Source organism: Choloepus didactylus, chromosome 8, assembly GCF_015220235.1.
Source record: "Choloepus didactylus isolate mChoDid1 chromosome 8, mChoDid1.pri, whole genome shotgun sequence".
NCBI lineage: Eukaryota > Metazoa > Chordata > Mammalia > Pilosa > Megalonychidae > Choloepus > Choloepus didactylus.
This window is the reverse complement of record NC_051314.1, coordinates 66,415,518-66,429,686: the sequence shown is the minus strand read 5'-3', so window position 1 is coordinate 66,429,686 and position 14,169 is coordinate 66,415,518. Positions and strand designations below refer to the sequence as shown.

Below are 14,169 nucleotides of genomic sequence, written 5' to 3'. Positions count from 1 at the left end.
TGTGGACAATGCATATTAATCAAGGCTAAATTGTATGGTACAATACATCTGTATGAATAAGGTGTTGGGCATATGGTTTGTTAAGGTGGGTTTTATTACCTTTTGTTAAATATGGAACAACTTATTCATATTATATATTAATAATTATAAAATGAATAGCAACATCTCATAGCAACAGAGATAAAATGGGCATGAACAAAAAATAAAACACATTTTAGTTTCATTTGAGAAGTTCCCTGCTTAATTAATAATGACTTTGAAGATTATAAAATTTTATGAGTTGTGAAAACAAAAGATAATTCTAACAGGGCTTGATTATTTAGACAACATGAACTTTTTGGGAATCATACAGTAGATTTATTAGAAGTATATTCATCTAAATGCATTCACAATAATGTACCTTAAGAGATCATAGAAGGATTTATTAAAAATGAGCTGTCTCTTGCTCTCAACAAATATATTAATGAAGGAATGAGGCATGAATTGACAGTTCACAAAGACCCACTAGTATTGAGGATAGATATTTCATGCTTATCAGTCTTTTCTGGTTTATAGCTTCCCCCTAACCATTTTTATTTAGAGATTGAATTTCTCATTGACTACTTTTGCTAGATACATTTTAATTTAAAATGCTTTAAAACAGATTTTTATTGAGGTGCAATGACAAGTTATCTCCACTCTTCGTGCCTTTGTTTGAAATAAACCATTTATTTGAAAATTTTAAATCCCCATTTTATTTCTTTCAATTCCCTGTTTGTTTTTTACATTTAGTGTATTTGCACTTGTATTAGTCTTTTCAAAATGCAGGCCATAAAAAATATATAGTGTGAAATGATGGAGATACCAATTCATAAGAGCTAGACATTTATAGAATTTAAATTTACTCAATAACTTCCATGATAAGCATTTTTGTCAACACTGGTTATATTTATTATATTCAGCCATACAATCGAAAACAAAGAATGGCATGCCAATTTAAAAATCCTTAGGTTATTTGAATTTTAAGCAAGCAAAGAAAATCCAGAATTCTATGAATACAGTTTTATAAGATTTTGTTTTGTTGCAGAAATGCATGCTGGCTCAGAGAATGATACAGCTGTTTATTTAATTTAGTTTTAATACTTTAATATTTTTGTGTAAATTTTAGATAACATCATGGTAAGTTTCAAAGCTTTCCATCATATTATTGGTGAAGAAACAGATTAGAAGCTTAATCTGTATTTACTAGCTTGTTTCTAGCAACAACTTGCTGTCTGACCTAGGAACCTTTGTTTTATACCTTTTATTCCCATGTCTTCATCTGTAAACTGAGAATGATATAGCATTTGTGTCCAGTCTTTCACAATTAGATATAACCCTAGGTATTACATTACCTGACATTTCCCCAAAATTCTTCCATGGAACTTTATTTCTTGCTCGTAATGGATAACCCCTGGAAAAATAAAAGGGAAGGGGATCAAATAAGTCTTCGAAAGGTTATGGGTTTAATCAGCCAAATCTATTTCTATTACTGGGAAGTCCTTGGTTCCTGCAAAGTAAACTTTGAAAAAGTAGAGATTTTTGTCTGTTTGGTTTACTGCTACATCTCAGCAGTTGGAATTGTGTTTGCATATAATAGGTGTTCAGTAAATATTTGTTGAATGAATGAATGGTTGTGAATTAGTAGCATCATCTTATGTATCAATATTTTGTCACACTGTAAATAGGTGATCTCTGTTCTCAAGGAATGTACATTCTGGAAAGAAACGTGGCTACTTTGGGTCAAAGTTTATCTGTAGGATGAAGGAAGTTGTATACTTTATGGTTTTATAATTCTATATAAACACTTCCTCCTTTGCCTTACTTACGAAGTGAGGGAGTAAAAGTGAGCAGCATTGTGTTTCTTTCTGTTCAGAATCGCAGACTAGCTTCTTGGAATAGGATTTCAAGCACTTGAAGTTCTTCTGAAGCAGTATTGGAGGAATGTGTAGATATAATTAGTGGGGGTGGGAGGAGTTAGGGAATGGGAGCTGAGGGAAGTGGGAACAGACTGTGGGCACATGGGTTAGTGAATAGTTGGGCATGTTAATGTAGAAGAAAGCATGGGTTCAAGAGAGAAATGTAATGAATAAATAAACAAAAGGAGGAAAGCTGCAGACAAGCAAACCTGGTTCTCAGTAACCAAGTTTGTGACCATGGACATGTCAAGTAATTTCTCTGGGCCTTGGTTTCCTCGTGAAGTAGATCATCACTTGTCAAAATTTAATCTGAGGAATACTGGTCCTTCTAATTACCCTATAAAAATGATTCCATCATCAAATTTGAAAAACTCTGTTACTACCATATTTCATAAATTTTAAGAGGCACTGTTTTCATATTTTATCATCTTGGTAATCGGGATGCATTTTTAAATCTTTGTAATAAGAGAGCATTATATCATAGTTTAAGCTACAGTGTTTTTTTTTTCCTAGTGGAGCATAAAATAATGGTGTGCTAAAATACCAGATATTAAAATATGCACATCATCATAAGGAAGTCTCTGAAGGTCTGCATCACAAAACTGATGTAACCATAATTTCCCCCATCTAATTTTACTGTGGAACCTTCCTCTTCTCTTCTCCAAGAGGAGAAACTGTTGATATTTTTTGAGAGCCAGGGGAATTCTGGACTAGGTAATCTCAAGTCTTAAGACTAGAGAGTAAGGAATATTAGTCATAATAAAAGATAGGAATTTGATACCCTAAGTAAAGGACTCAGAGTAGTAATAAAGGATTTTTTTTTACTCTATTATTGTTCATTCACTTTTATACTTTCACAGATTTATTAAGCAAATGTTATTGTTGTAGTTTAAACTAAGTTCTAAGAAACATAGCTGAAGGTATCAATTAGAAAGCATCTTTTAGGAAGAAGATTTAAATAGCAACAATTAAAATGAAGAGTTTAATTTTTTTTAAAATACTTATTTAGCGCCTATTCCCTTTTACTCGGCACATTGCTAGATGTCAGAGATGCAAAAATGACTGAAATACACATGTGCACTCTCCCTCAAGGAAATACTTAATAATTCAAGGGAAGCCTTTTCTAAAGTTCTGTAGTTATCTGAGTGATTAAAAAAATGTAAAGTTATTGGCTATTTTTTTTTCTTCCCAATCTCTCAGATTTTTCTGAAATGTGTAAACTCGGAGATTTAGCTATCCATTGAGAGGCAGTTGCAGACTTGTTTTCTGTCCATTGTTCTTAATTTAGATTTGAAATTTGATTTGGGTGATAACATAATTTTGGAAATTTGCAAAGCTGAGGTTTTAGACAATAGAAGTTTTCTTTCTAATGAAGTTTTAAAAATGTTATATTTAAATAAAATTCTGCATGATAATCTAAGGGATGGCTCCTTTCCTTCCTTTTTGTGGGTGGTTAATTCTCATCTCCTATGCAGTCTCTGCTCCCAAGGGGAAGGGGGAGGATGGCAAAGAGCTATTATTTGCAAGACTTTTTGATTGCGTATGAAATGTAGAATGGAAATGAGCCTGCCTGTTTTTAATTTTTTCCTTTCTGTATGGGCTATGATGTTCTAGTGAAGACCATACTAGAAAAAAAATTAAAAACAGGGAACTCCAACTTGGTTAGACATTTCACATGCAATCAGATAGACTTGAAGTTAAATGACTTTTTCTTCCAGTATTGCCACTTGATGATGGCAGTGCCTTTAAAAATTCTCTTTTTACTCATCTGCTTTGCAACCAAGAAAATGCTTTTTGGATCAAGAAATGTTTTAAATAGATTCCTAAACTCTAGACTTTATGGTCCATATTAACATGAAAATCATTGCTCTCAATGTTTGCATTACATTTTGAAGAGTTGATAAAGTATTCTTTAGTTCTTTTTGGTATATAAAGAATGTTGATAAAATGACTACTACGTATGAATTCAATAATTAAAAACTTGTAACGCAAATAAAAGAGAGAAATCTAAAGGTAGTTTCTATCTTTTCAGTCTTTCAGATGAATTATCTGATAATTGTCTCCTGTCAAGAAAATCATGCAGCTCCACAAATTAGATCTTACTGTTAAGGCTAGAATTTTAAATTATGATAATAAAGTTTAGATATTGTGGAAAATACATTTACTTCCATTGACTTAGAGTGAGAAAATATCTGCCCATTTTCCCTCTTAATTTTAAAACTGCCTAATATCTCCTCTTCAAAATCTGAATCTACATTATATCCCGGTTGTTTTTGCTTTGTTAAATTAGCTGATACTGCTTGTAAGAAAGACTTTTTGCATTCCTTTCATCAGGATAGGGTACCTGCCAACTACATATTGTATACATTTGATCACAGTGCATCCATCAGCTTGTCTACATGGAGTTCTCTTTCCTGTTTGGATACTCTGTGGTCCTCTGACCCTGTAGATGCAATTTCTGCAGAGTATTTGAATTTTCCATATCCTAATTATAAATGGACCTAGTCAACCTAGGTAGGCAGTGTTTTAGAGTATTAATGTCCTCTTTGTTAACTCTCTTTACACAAAAGTTTGCACACACCTTTGCTATAAGGTTGCACATTGTATTGTTTGTTTGCCTTATCTCTCTCTAGAATATGTGCTCTCCAAGGCAGAAATCTTGACTTACTCAATTTTAACATTACAATGCTTAACACAATTCTTGATTCATTGTAAATATTTAATAAATATTTGTAGAAGGTATGAATTAATTTTAGGCTCAACAGTTTATGTCTTCTAGGAATTTATAATCTGGGAATACAAAGCAGAAACAACTGAAGACATTTGAGAATAATTGCAAAATATTATATTAATTAATGTAAATACCTTAAAGAGTAAATACAGTAGTACCAAGAATATACAAATGAAATGTTGTTCAGAATAGGGATTACCTTATCAGGGTATCTAGACTTGGAAGGAAAACTTGCAAACCTTCAGTATGGAATCCAGAAGACTAATTTTATCATTCAGCTATGCACCTCTAAAACATTTGGTCTTGTTTAATTCAAGAAATTTTAAAATGGTATGTTGCCTTGACATGCTTATAATGTTCATTGATGTTAATTAAAAATCTGGACATGTATCAGTAGCATATAACAAACTGTTCTGTAGAAATGTCTTATGTGAAGTAATAGAAAAACAGCAAAAAGGTATGAAATGTTATTATAATTATGACAAATAAAGATTTCCTTGCATACAGAAAAACAACAGCAATCTTTACCTTAGAAACAATTACCTGCTTTGTGACTCCTAAGTTAGAGCCTTATTTTCTTTGTGTTATAGTTAGCGCTTAGATGACAGATGAAATTAAACTGACCCTAAATAAAAAAAAAAATAATTAAGACTATTTTAAAGAAAACTTAGTTGAAGGTACTAATTTTTATATCTTTAGTTATGGTTGTTCTCTGCCATTGCCTACAAATTACTCTGATGGTGTAGGGTTATTGAAGTGTTTCAGAAGGGTAAAAGCATTGTCTGGCCAAAGGATTTTGCTTTTTAGGCTCATCCAAAATTCATCCCTAGAAAACGTCTATTGAATAACATTTTATACATGACTCCATGTTGGGAATGGTGATCTTTCTACAGCCTGAAAAGGATGACATTAAGTAGACAATGCAAATTACCAGAGCCTGTACTCTGATTATGTTCAAAGTTCAGCCAGACAGATATTCTCTGAGAAATGTTTTGAGTATCGCACTTTGCTGGAAGGATATTCACTGAGATTTCTTTTGGGTGTAAAAAACGTAATGTAAGACGATGTCTATATTAAGATAGGTAGTTGTAAATTTCTTTGTTTAAAAGCCTACTTGTTGCTTGTTTAAATTGTTACTCATCTACTCCAGTCGCATTCATGGTTTAGCACTTGTATTGCATTTATCAGTCTCTGTCTCACCGCTAGAGATACCACTAGGCTATGAGCTTCTTACTTGTGTTCACCTCTTACACTGGATGTTTCCTCTCTGTGTTTTGAAAACTCTTCCTCTACATATGGCCAATATTCTCTCCTCCTTTAGGGCTTTGCTTAAATTTCACCTTCTCAGTGAAAGTCTGTCTTGACCACTATTTAACACTAACTCCTAGCACTCCCAGTTCTCTTTTTCCTGATCCACTTTTCCTTTTCTTCTTCCTGCATTCTTATAAGAGACCGTATAATTTGCTTATTTATTTCCATTGTGTTTTATCTGTTTTCTACCTTTGCTGGAATGGGAACTCCACGAGGGCAGGGATTTTGTTCACTGCTATATCCTAAGTATCTAGAATAATGCAGGCATATAGTAAGTGCTCAGTGATAATTCTTGAATATATTTACATAGTGTAATGCTTGGCACTCTGTACACACTCAACAATTCTGATGACTTGAATAAGCAATAAGAAAAATTGTTGAGTCAGTGGTCCTCAAAGTAAGTCCTACAGTCCTAGGGTTCTGGAAACCAGAGAATTGAAGCAAAAATGCCTTGATGTCATAGATTATATGTTAATCTCAGGAATATTTTTCCAATATATGTCTACTTTCAAAGAAAACCAAAAGCATTGGGTATGGTTACATAAGATGGAGATTTTCTTCCCTCTGTGCTTTGCTTTTTTTTTTTTTTTTCCTTCTTAAAACCTTTATTATTTACAGGAATGCCAAATAATAATAATAACAATAATAACCCCCAAACCAAAACAGACTCCCCCCAACAAAACAATGCTTTATGGTATATATTTTACATTCTATTTTAAATATGGACTAGATTTGGCTTTTTAAAATTCCTGCTTATTTACAAATCCCTAATGCTACTACGCTCGGAAAAAAAATTTGTTCAGTTTTCAAATATGACAAACTAAAAACCATTTAAAAAAAAAATTTTGTAGTAAAAATTAAAGTATACCATCTTTAGATATAGCAGCAAAACATTTCAACATGAAATTTACTGTTTTAACCCATAAGCCCAAAGCAAAACAAGATACTCTTATTATCTCTTATTCATTTATTATCTTGGGAAATATTAAATAGTTTCATGTTTTTTTCTGACCCTAGAATCAAAATTAAGGTTACAAGGCCTTTTTTTTGTTTTATTTTGATTTTTTACACTGAAATAAAAGATTTATGACTTAAAAGTGCTCTAAGATTTAGGTGAAAAATCTGATTTACTTCTGAACAGGAAGTTAAAAAGCCTTTCAATGTTTTATAGACTTTGTGAGAATCCCATTTGAACCTTGTCACTGACCCTATGTTGATGGAATGAATATAGGGAAAATAGGCATTGGCTGATAGACAAATGAATGTACTTTCCTGGATGTGCTGTGGTGATTATTAATTTTTCTCCCTTATTATCTTAAGTTGTTAGTGGTAGTTTTTAAGTTGAAATTTATAGTGTAATTTAAGGATATAAAAGAAAGTTGTAGCATAAATTTTCCTCACGGAGAATATAATTTCATGGGCTTTGCAGCCACACAGCCCTGGATTTAAAGTCAATATATCTATTTGTTATTTGTCCTTAGGCAAGTTAATTATAAACTCTCTGACCATCAGTATCTGCATCTGTAAAATGGGTGTAATATCTACCTCCTAGAGTTATTAGGACTATTAAATAAGATTATGAGAAAGTGCACATTGAAGACACTCAAATTTTGTTTTCTTCCTTCAATTCCTGTTTTATTTATTTTAAAAGATTAATTGTGAGAAAAATACTGTTCTAAGGGAATTATTATAGAAAAATTTACCAGTAAAATATTACAGCACATCTGATCTGGCTACATTTTAAAATACAATTTTGACCAGAATTCACTGTCATCAGAATGATAGTGTTACTGCATTTATTCAGACAGTTTTTGATAATTGTGAGTTGTTGTGGGTTCCTTACAGCAGACCTGTGAGTGTCACAGCACAAACATAGAGCTTGACTTGTCTAAGGTAACCTGGCTGGGAAGCAGATAGATCCAAAAGTGAACTCGTCTTACCAGTTTGTTTCTCTTTTTACTGCTTCACATTGGAGCTTCAAAACGACACGAATGAAACAAGCCTGTCTATAAAAGGGACTTTGAGAATATTTTAGTAAATAAATACTCTTGGATTAGGCTCAAGATGGATCTGATCTATACCAAAGTTATTCTGTAGGGAATGGTGTCATGATTAGATACCAAACTGGTATATTACCCCCTCAAATGTACTGTTTGTGCCTTCAAAATACGCTAGTAAACATCTAAATAAAAGGGAAAATCTTTCCCTATCATACTCTAAGCCAATTTAGAGGTCATTGAATAGATGTTATATAATACTAATGTTAAATTACACTGTATAATAAGAAAATTACAGTACCTAAGTCAAGATAGGAAAGGGAAAACATCAGTGAATTACTCTAGAATTTCAAAATGTGATGATTTCTTCAAAATTAACAGTGGCACCATATGACTTTAGAAAAGTGAGTCTGATAGGAAGAAGGGAAATTAGAGACAAAAGTGAAGGTTTTCTATGTTTATATCTGCCAGTTTTGGGTTATGATGCTAGAAGAGCTGATGTAATCTTTTAGTTTTCAATTGCTAGGAAATAATATTATTATTAAACCATGTGGCAAGAAATGTATTAAAATTTAATTTCTCATTGAATTGTTTAATATAAAATCAAAATAGTTGTTTCTAGTCCACATACACATCCTTTTGCTATTAGATACATTTTAAAAGCCTCATTATTTTGAGGGCATAGTATGACCAAAGAATAAAAATGTACAAAGTTTGACAACTTTAAATAAGCACCAGAATTTCTTAAAGAACAAATCTCACTTACAGTTAGGAAACAATATTTATATTTAAGGTTGAAAAGGCAGGATGTAGGAAAATTTTGCTAATTTGGAAAGTGACCTTTAAGTGCACCAAAACCAAATAATTTGTAGGCTATGACATAGGGCACATTCCTACAAAATTTGTGTGAATACTGCTTTAGTGGTGCTTGAAAGAGAAACAAAGAAAGCTGAAATGAAATCTTTATCCCCCTTCCAAATAAGATGGAAACCAACAAAGGAGTACAGCAGCATGCCTTCAAAGGTTGCCATTAAACGAGGTCTGTAGCACAGTTAATGAGATGGTTCATAGTGGAAAACAATCTGTTTTTAAGAATGTTTAGATCAAAAGTAATTTCTAATCTATGAAATAAAGTCTCTTCAATACCCTGTATTCACCAGTAAAGCTTTTATGTTTGTATTATTTACTTCAATCAGATGTTTTCAATTTTACCTTTTTCTCCTTATACAAATACTTGACATGGTTCGTCAATACTGACCAACAATTTTATTCTTTTTCTTCAAAAAAGAGAGATTTTGAGAGAAAGAGAATGAAAAAGAGAGAAACATCTTTGTCTAAATGATTTGCAAGCATCTGTGCTTTAAGCTACTTTTTATGAACACTCCTTAGTAAATGACTCAAGGTAAAAAAGCAGAAAAGCATCCAATGTTAGGAAATTGCAATCCAATACCATGTAATTTAAACCTGCAGTTGCTTCTCTTGTACTAAATGACATACAGATGGGTAGCTTAGTTCTCTCAATGTAGGGAACACAATTGGTCTTTTTGTATGAATGAACATACATTAATGAAAATATTTGAACAAAATTGTTAATTCTAATTTTGCAGATTTAATTACCTATGCCATTAGAAAGAATAATTTAACCTAGATATTTTGTCATGTTGAATTTATAAGGAATGAAATTCTTTGACAAAATTCACAAAGACAAAAAAGCTTTCTGACAGATAAATAAAAACAAAAAGATAACTTTTAAAAAGTCGATAGCAAATTGAGCACCTATCACAGTCCGCTGCTTTTTTCTAAGAAACAGCATGCAAGCTGTTGAGGGGCTTGTTCTGACAGGACAAATATTTCTCAGGGCGACATTTCCATCTACCCCATGACAATATTATAAATAAGTAGGTGTATATGGGATCCAGTGAGAAGAGAGCAACATGCCACAAGTGACGTGCCTGCTGTTTTTGTGGATCTTTCCATGCCAGAGCAGGGTCCAGGTGCCCTGTGGAAGATCAGCAGAGGTGCTGTCTGACTACCCGCAGGCCTACTCCAAGGTGCATGTCTGTTTGGCTCTGGTTTGCTCTTTCCTCCTCCGTGTTTTCTCATAGATCAGCCATTCTATCTTGGTGGCCCTGATTCTGGAAGCGATATCCTTCTTCAGTCTCCACAATCAGGATTACTGTAATGGTTAATTTTTTCCTAGTTTAATTTCAATGATCTCACATTAGGTGCCTTGAAAATAAAGGAGTAGAAAGGATTTCCACTCCTAAATCATACTTATATATGATTTATATATTTTAAAATATTTATATTTAAAAAAGAAGTTGAGTTTACTATTCAGGAAACTAAGCAAGCTTTCTTTTAGTAACTTCAAACATGGTAAGAAACTCTTTTACATTTAGGACCTTCTGCAAGACTCTTTCCCACTGTGATGGATGGCAAAAAAAAGCAATTTCACTTGCAGTGAGTAATGGTTGCGCTGTCCTGGAGTTATATTTCTTTTCAATCATTTGTGCAGGTAAAATAAAATACTGTATATAAGCAGCTGTTGTCTGAACATTTTACTGCAGTCTGTATAGGTTGAAATAAAAGCTGCCATTGTTATTAGAATTACATTAAAATTATTTCACCATTCAAATACACTTAATCACTGAAATCTTCCTGGGTATACTTTGCAAAAAGAAAATGTAGGTCTCTAAATAAAATCACATCCATCTTTCCTCTTCTCTTTATCCCCTGCCCCCCATTTTTCTCACTCCTTTCTTTGGAACTTCTTGAATCAACATTGTTGTAAATGCCTTCTTATATAGTATATTGAAACTTCTTGCTGCCTGGTTAACATAGTAAGATACAGTCTTTAAAGAGACTTTTGTTTTTCAGGATTCTGTATAACCTAGTGAAGTGTCTAACAGAATCATAGAGAACAACAATTCCTCGTCATGGAAAAATACATCTTTGTGATGTAAAGAAAATTAAATAGGATGGTAGTTAAGTCACCCAGAATGGACAGGTTTCAAGCTATTCTACCAAGTTACAAAAATCATTGAATGGAGAGTTAGGATTTAACATCATATGCCCATCATCTTGTATATACAGTGTAAATGTTTATAAACAGAGTTATGCTTTTTGAATTCATTTGGGGAAAAAACCCAGAATTTCAGGGTGTTGGGAGACATAAAAGACATATTAATATCTTGTGAATGTTTAGTGAGTTTTTAGTATAACATACTGGAAGCTTTGGCTATAGCACATTGTCACTGCTGCATTAGAGTCACCTGGATCTTAAGAAACATTCCTTTTAAACTTAGAGAAATAATCAGCTGCAGTTCAGGTAAGCTTTTCTAGTACATTAGGGACTGGTCTGGTCACTGACAAGTAAATGCAGAAGCTGTGCTGTGGCAGCAAGCCAAAGCAATTATTCAAGATTCAAGCTAAAAAGCCTCCTTCTCCCATGTCCTCTCTCTTTCCAGGGTCATGTAGGGATAAAAAGAACTGTAAGGTGGTCTTTTCCCAGCAGGAACTGAGGAAACGGCTAACACCCCTGCAGTACCATGTCACTCAGGAGAAAGGGACAGAAAGGTAAGGTAATCTGTAAGAAAAAGTCATTAAGTAAGAACTAGTCTTCATAATTCTGAGCCACACCCCACCCCATCCATCTTTCAGTCCCCTTCCTTGGCAATTAATTTAAAGAATTCTATACTTTTTGCTGAAGTCTACAAATTAATATCCTTGAAAAATTTGAAAATCACATTGTTTAGGTCAAGACTACTTTTATGTATTCTTTCCCCCATTTAATGAACCCTCTGTCTTATGCAAAGTCAGGGCTTTTGTTAAAGGCCTGTTTTTCGTTTACTACAAATGTGTGGAAGTAATAGCGATTTAGGTACATTTTTTGGGAAGACATCACAGTAAGCAAAAACCATGAGGGACAAGGCACTGTGCCAGGATGCTGAAATTTTGAAGGGGGCCATTGTAAGTATAGACGTTTTGGCTGCAAAAAGGAGGTAGCATAATTTAGTTCCTTTCTACCCCACTCCAATTTCTTTTTGAAGCACATGTGGAGAAAGTATTTATTGGCTCATTTGTGGTTGGAATGTCAAAAATTTTCAATAACTGCCCTCACATGGCTTTAGTCTGTGGAAGTTTGCCCTAAGTCCTGAAAAAAAGAGTTTCTTCACTTCCAAGACTGTTTTTAGTGAATAAAGTCTCTCTCAGCTGATTCCAGCTCAAAGGTAACTTACCAAGGTCCAACCATTTTGTTGTCTAATTTATACCATGGAGCTTGGCACAAGGCTGTAACTTACCTCTGATCCAAATTTATTAATGATGTAACTTCTTGTTTTCATTAATGAATTAAAAGAGCTCTAACACACATGGGGTTCTTGTTAATAGGCAACACACTCTTCCTGTCAAAGTATATAGCGTTTACTGAATTTACCAAATGTTGAGCCTCTGACAAAAGTCCACCCTCAGCACACAATGAGCCAGCAGTGGACTTGAGCATCAGCTCAGGGGTACTTTGACTCGTCCTGTTGTGTACATGACTAGCAAAATGATTTAGTGCACACAAACAACCAGAGATTAGGTCATTCTTAAAAATTCTGTTTATAAAAAAATTGGACCTCATAAAGAGGGTGAAAGGATAAAAACAAGCTGCAGAGCACATAGACTTTTTGTTGGGCTAGCACAGCTGATTTGTATTAGCGGAATGACCTCCTAGCCTTTAAGATTGTTAACTTAGAAAAATATTCCCTTAAAGCTGCAATATTCCTTTTCAAACCAAAAAATAATACTCTTTCCACTTGTAGTCTTGGACCCTTCTCCATTTTCTGGTATACACTCTTAGACACTGTAGAGTAGCAGAAATCTTATGTAATAATGTTCTTTCGGTCTAAACTAGACACATTTTTTAAATAGGATATTTTTCCCTAAGCATTACATAACTAGACAGCTTTATTTTCTATTTAACCTTCACTAGTTGGAGTAGTTACATGCACATTTTATTATATAGATTAGAAATACATTAGTAATGTTCAGATTTCCATATGTTTGGTCTGTTCCTATGTTCCTATTTTAAGACAAAAAGCACTCAAAAGATTTATTGGAGAAATATACATTAAGCCAATACATTCTATAAGAAATAAGGCTAGTTTTGTTTAATTTTTTAATGCTTTGTTTATTGTTTATCAGTGCCTTTGAAGGAGAATACACACATCACAAAGCTCCTGGAATATATAAATGTGTTGTTTGTGGAACTCCATTGTTCAAGTAAGTATGTTAAATAAGTCAAGCCCTCGATCTTGGGACTTGCCTTTATGAAACTTATTCCTGCAAAGGAGGAGCTAAGCCTACTAATAATTATGCCTAAGAGTCACCCCAGAGAACCTCTTTTGTTGCTCAGATGTGGCCTCTTTCTCTCAGCCAACTCTGCAAATAAACTCACTACCCTCCCCGCTACATGGGACATGACTTCCAGGGGTGTAAATTTCCCTGGCAAAAAGGGACAGGACTCCCAGGGATGAACCTGGCCCTGGCATCATGGGATTGAGAATGCCATCTTGACCAAAAGGGGGAAAAGAAATGAAACAAAATAAAGCTTCGGTGGGTGGGAGATCTCAAATAAAGTCGAGAGGTCAAACTGGAGGTTATTCTTATGCATTATAGAGATATTAATTTTTAGTTTCTAGTGTAGTAGAATAGCTAGAAGGAAATACCTGAATCTGTTGAATGGTAATCCAGAAGACTTGATTCTTGTTGATAACTGTATAACCATATAGCTTTTATCGTGTGACCATGTGATAGTGAAAACCTGGCGACTGACACTTCCTTTAACCAGTGTATAGGCAGATGAGTAATAAAATAATGACAAAAATATAAATAATTGGGGGGGTAAGGGGTATGGGATGGTTTGGATGTTTTTTTATTTTTTTAATATTTTTTTCTTTGTTTTGGAGTAATGAAAATGTTTGAAAATTGATTGTGGCAATGAATGCACAACTATACTATGATACTGTGAACTGTTGATTGTATACATTGGATGGATTATATGGTGTATGAGCATATCTCAATAAAATGGCATAAAACAATTTTAAAATGCAAAAAAAAGATAGTACAGAGCAAAAGCTATTAGTGCTTCTACTGTTAAGATGTGTAGAAACATGAGAAACCAATGAAAAATTGTCTTCTGACAAAACTA

At 33.4% G+C, this 14,169-nt stretch overlaps 1 protein-coding gene across 2 annotated transcripts in view; it reads left to right on the top strand.

Moving 5' to 3' along the window:
* The window catches only part of MSRB3 (methionine sulfoxide reductase B3), a 214,142-nt gene that overhangs the window by 49,842 nt on the left and 150,131 nt on the right, over nucleotides 1-14,169 (top strand). For both annotated transcript variants that reach the window (XM_037846298.1, XM_037846299.1), the window contains exons 3-4: nucleotides 11,444-11,552; nucleotides 13,164-13,241. In XM_037846298.1, the coding sequence (XP_037702226.1) occupies nucleotides 11,444-11,552; nucleotides 13,164-13,241 (187 nt within the window). The remainder of the gene's footprint in view (nucleotides 1-11,443; nucleotides 11,553-13,163; nucleotides 13,242-14,169) is intronic.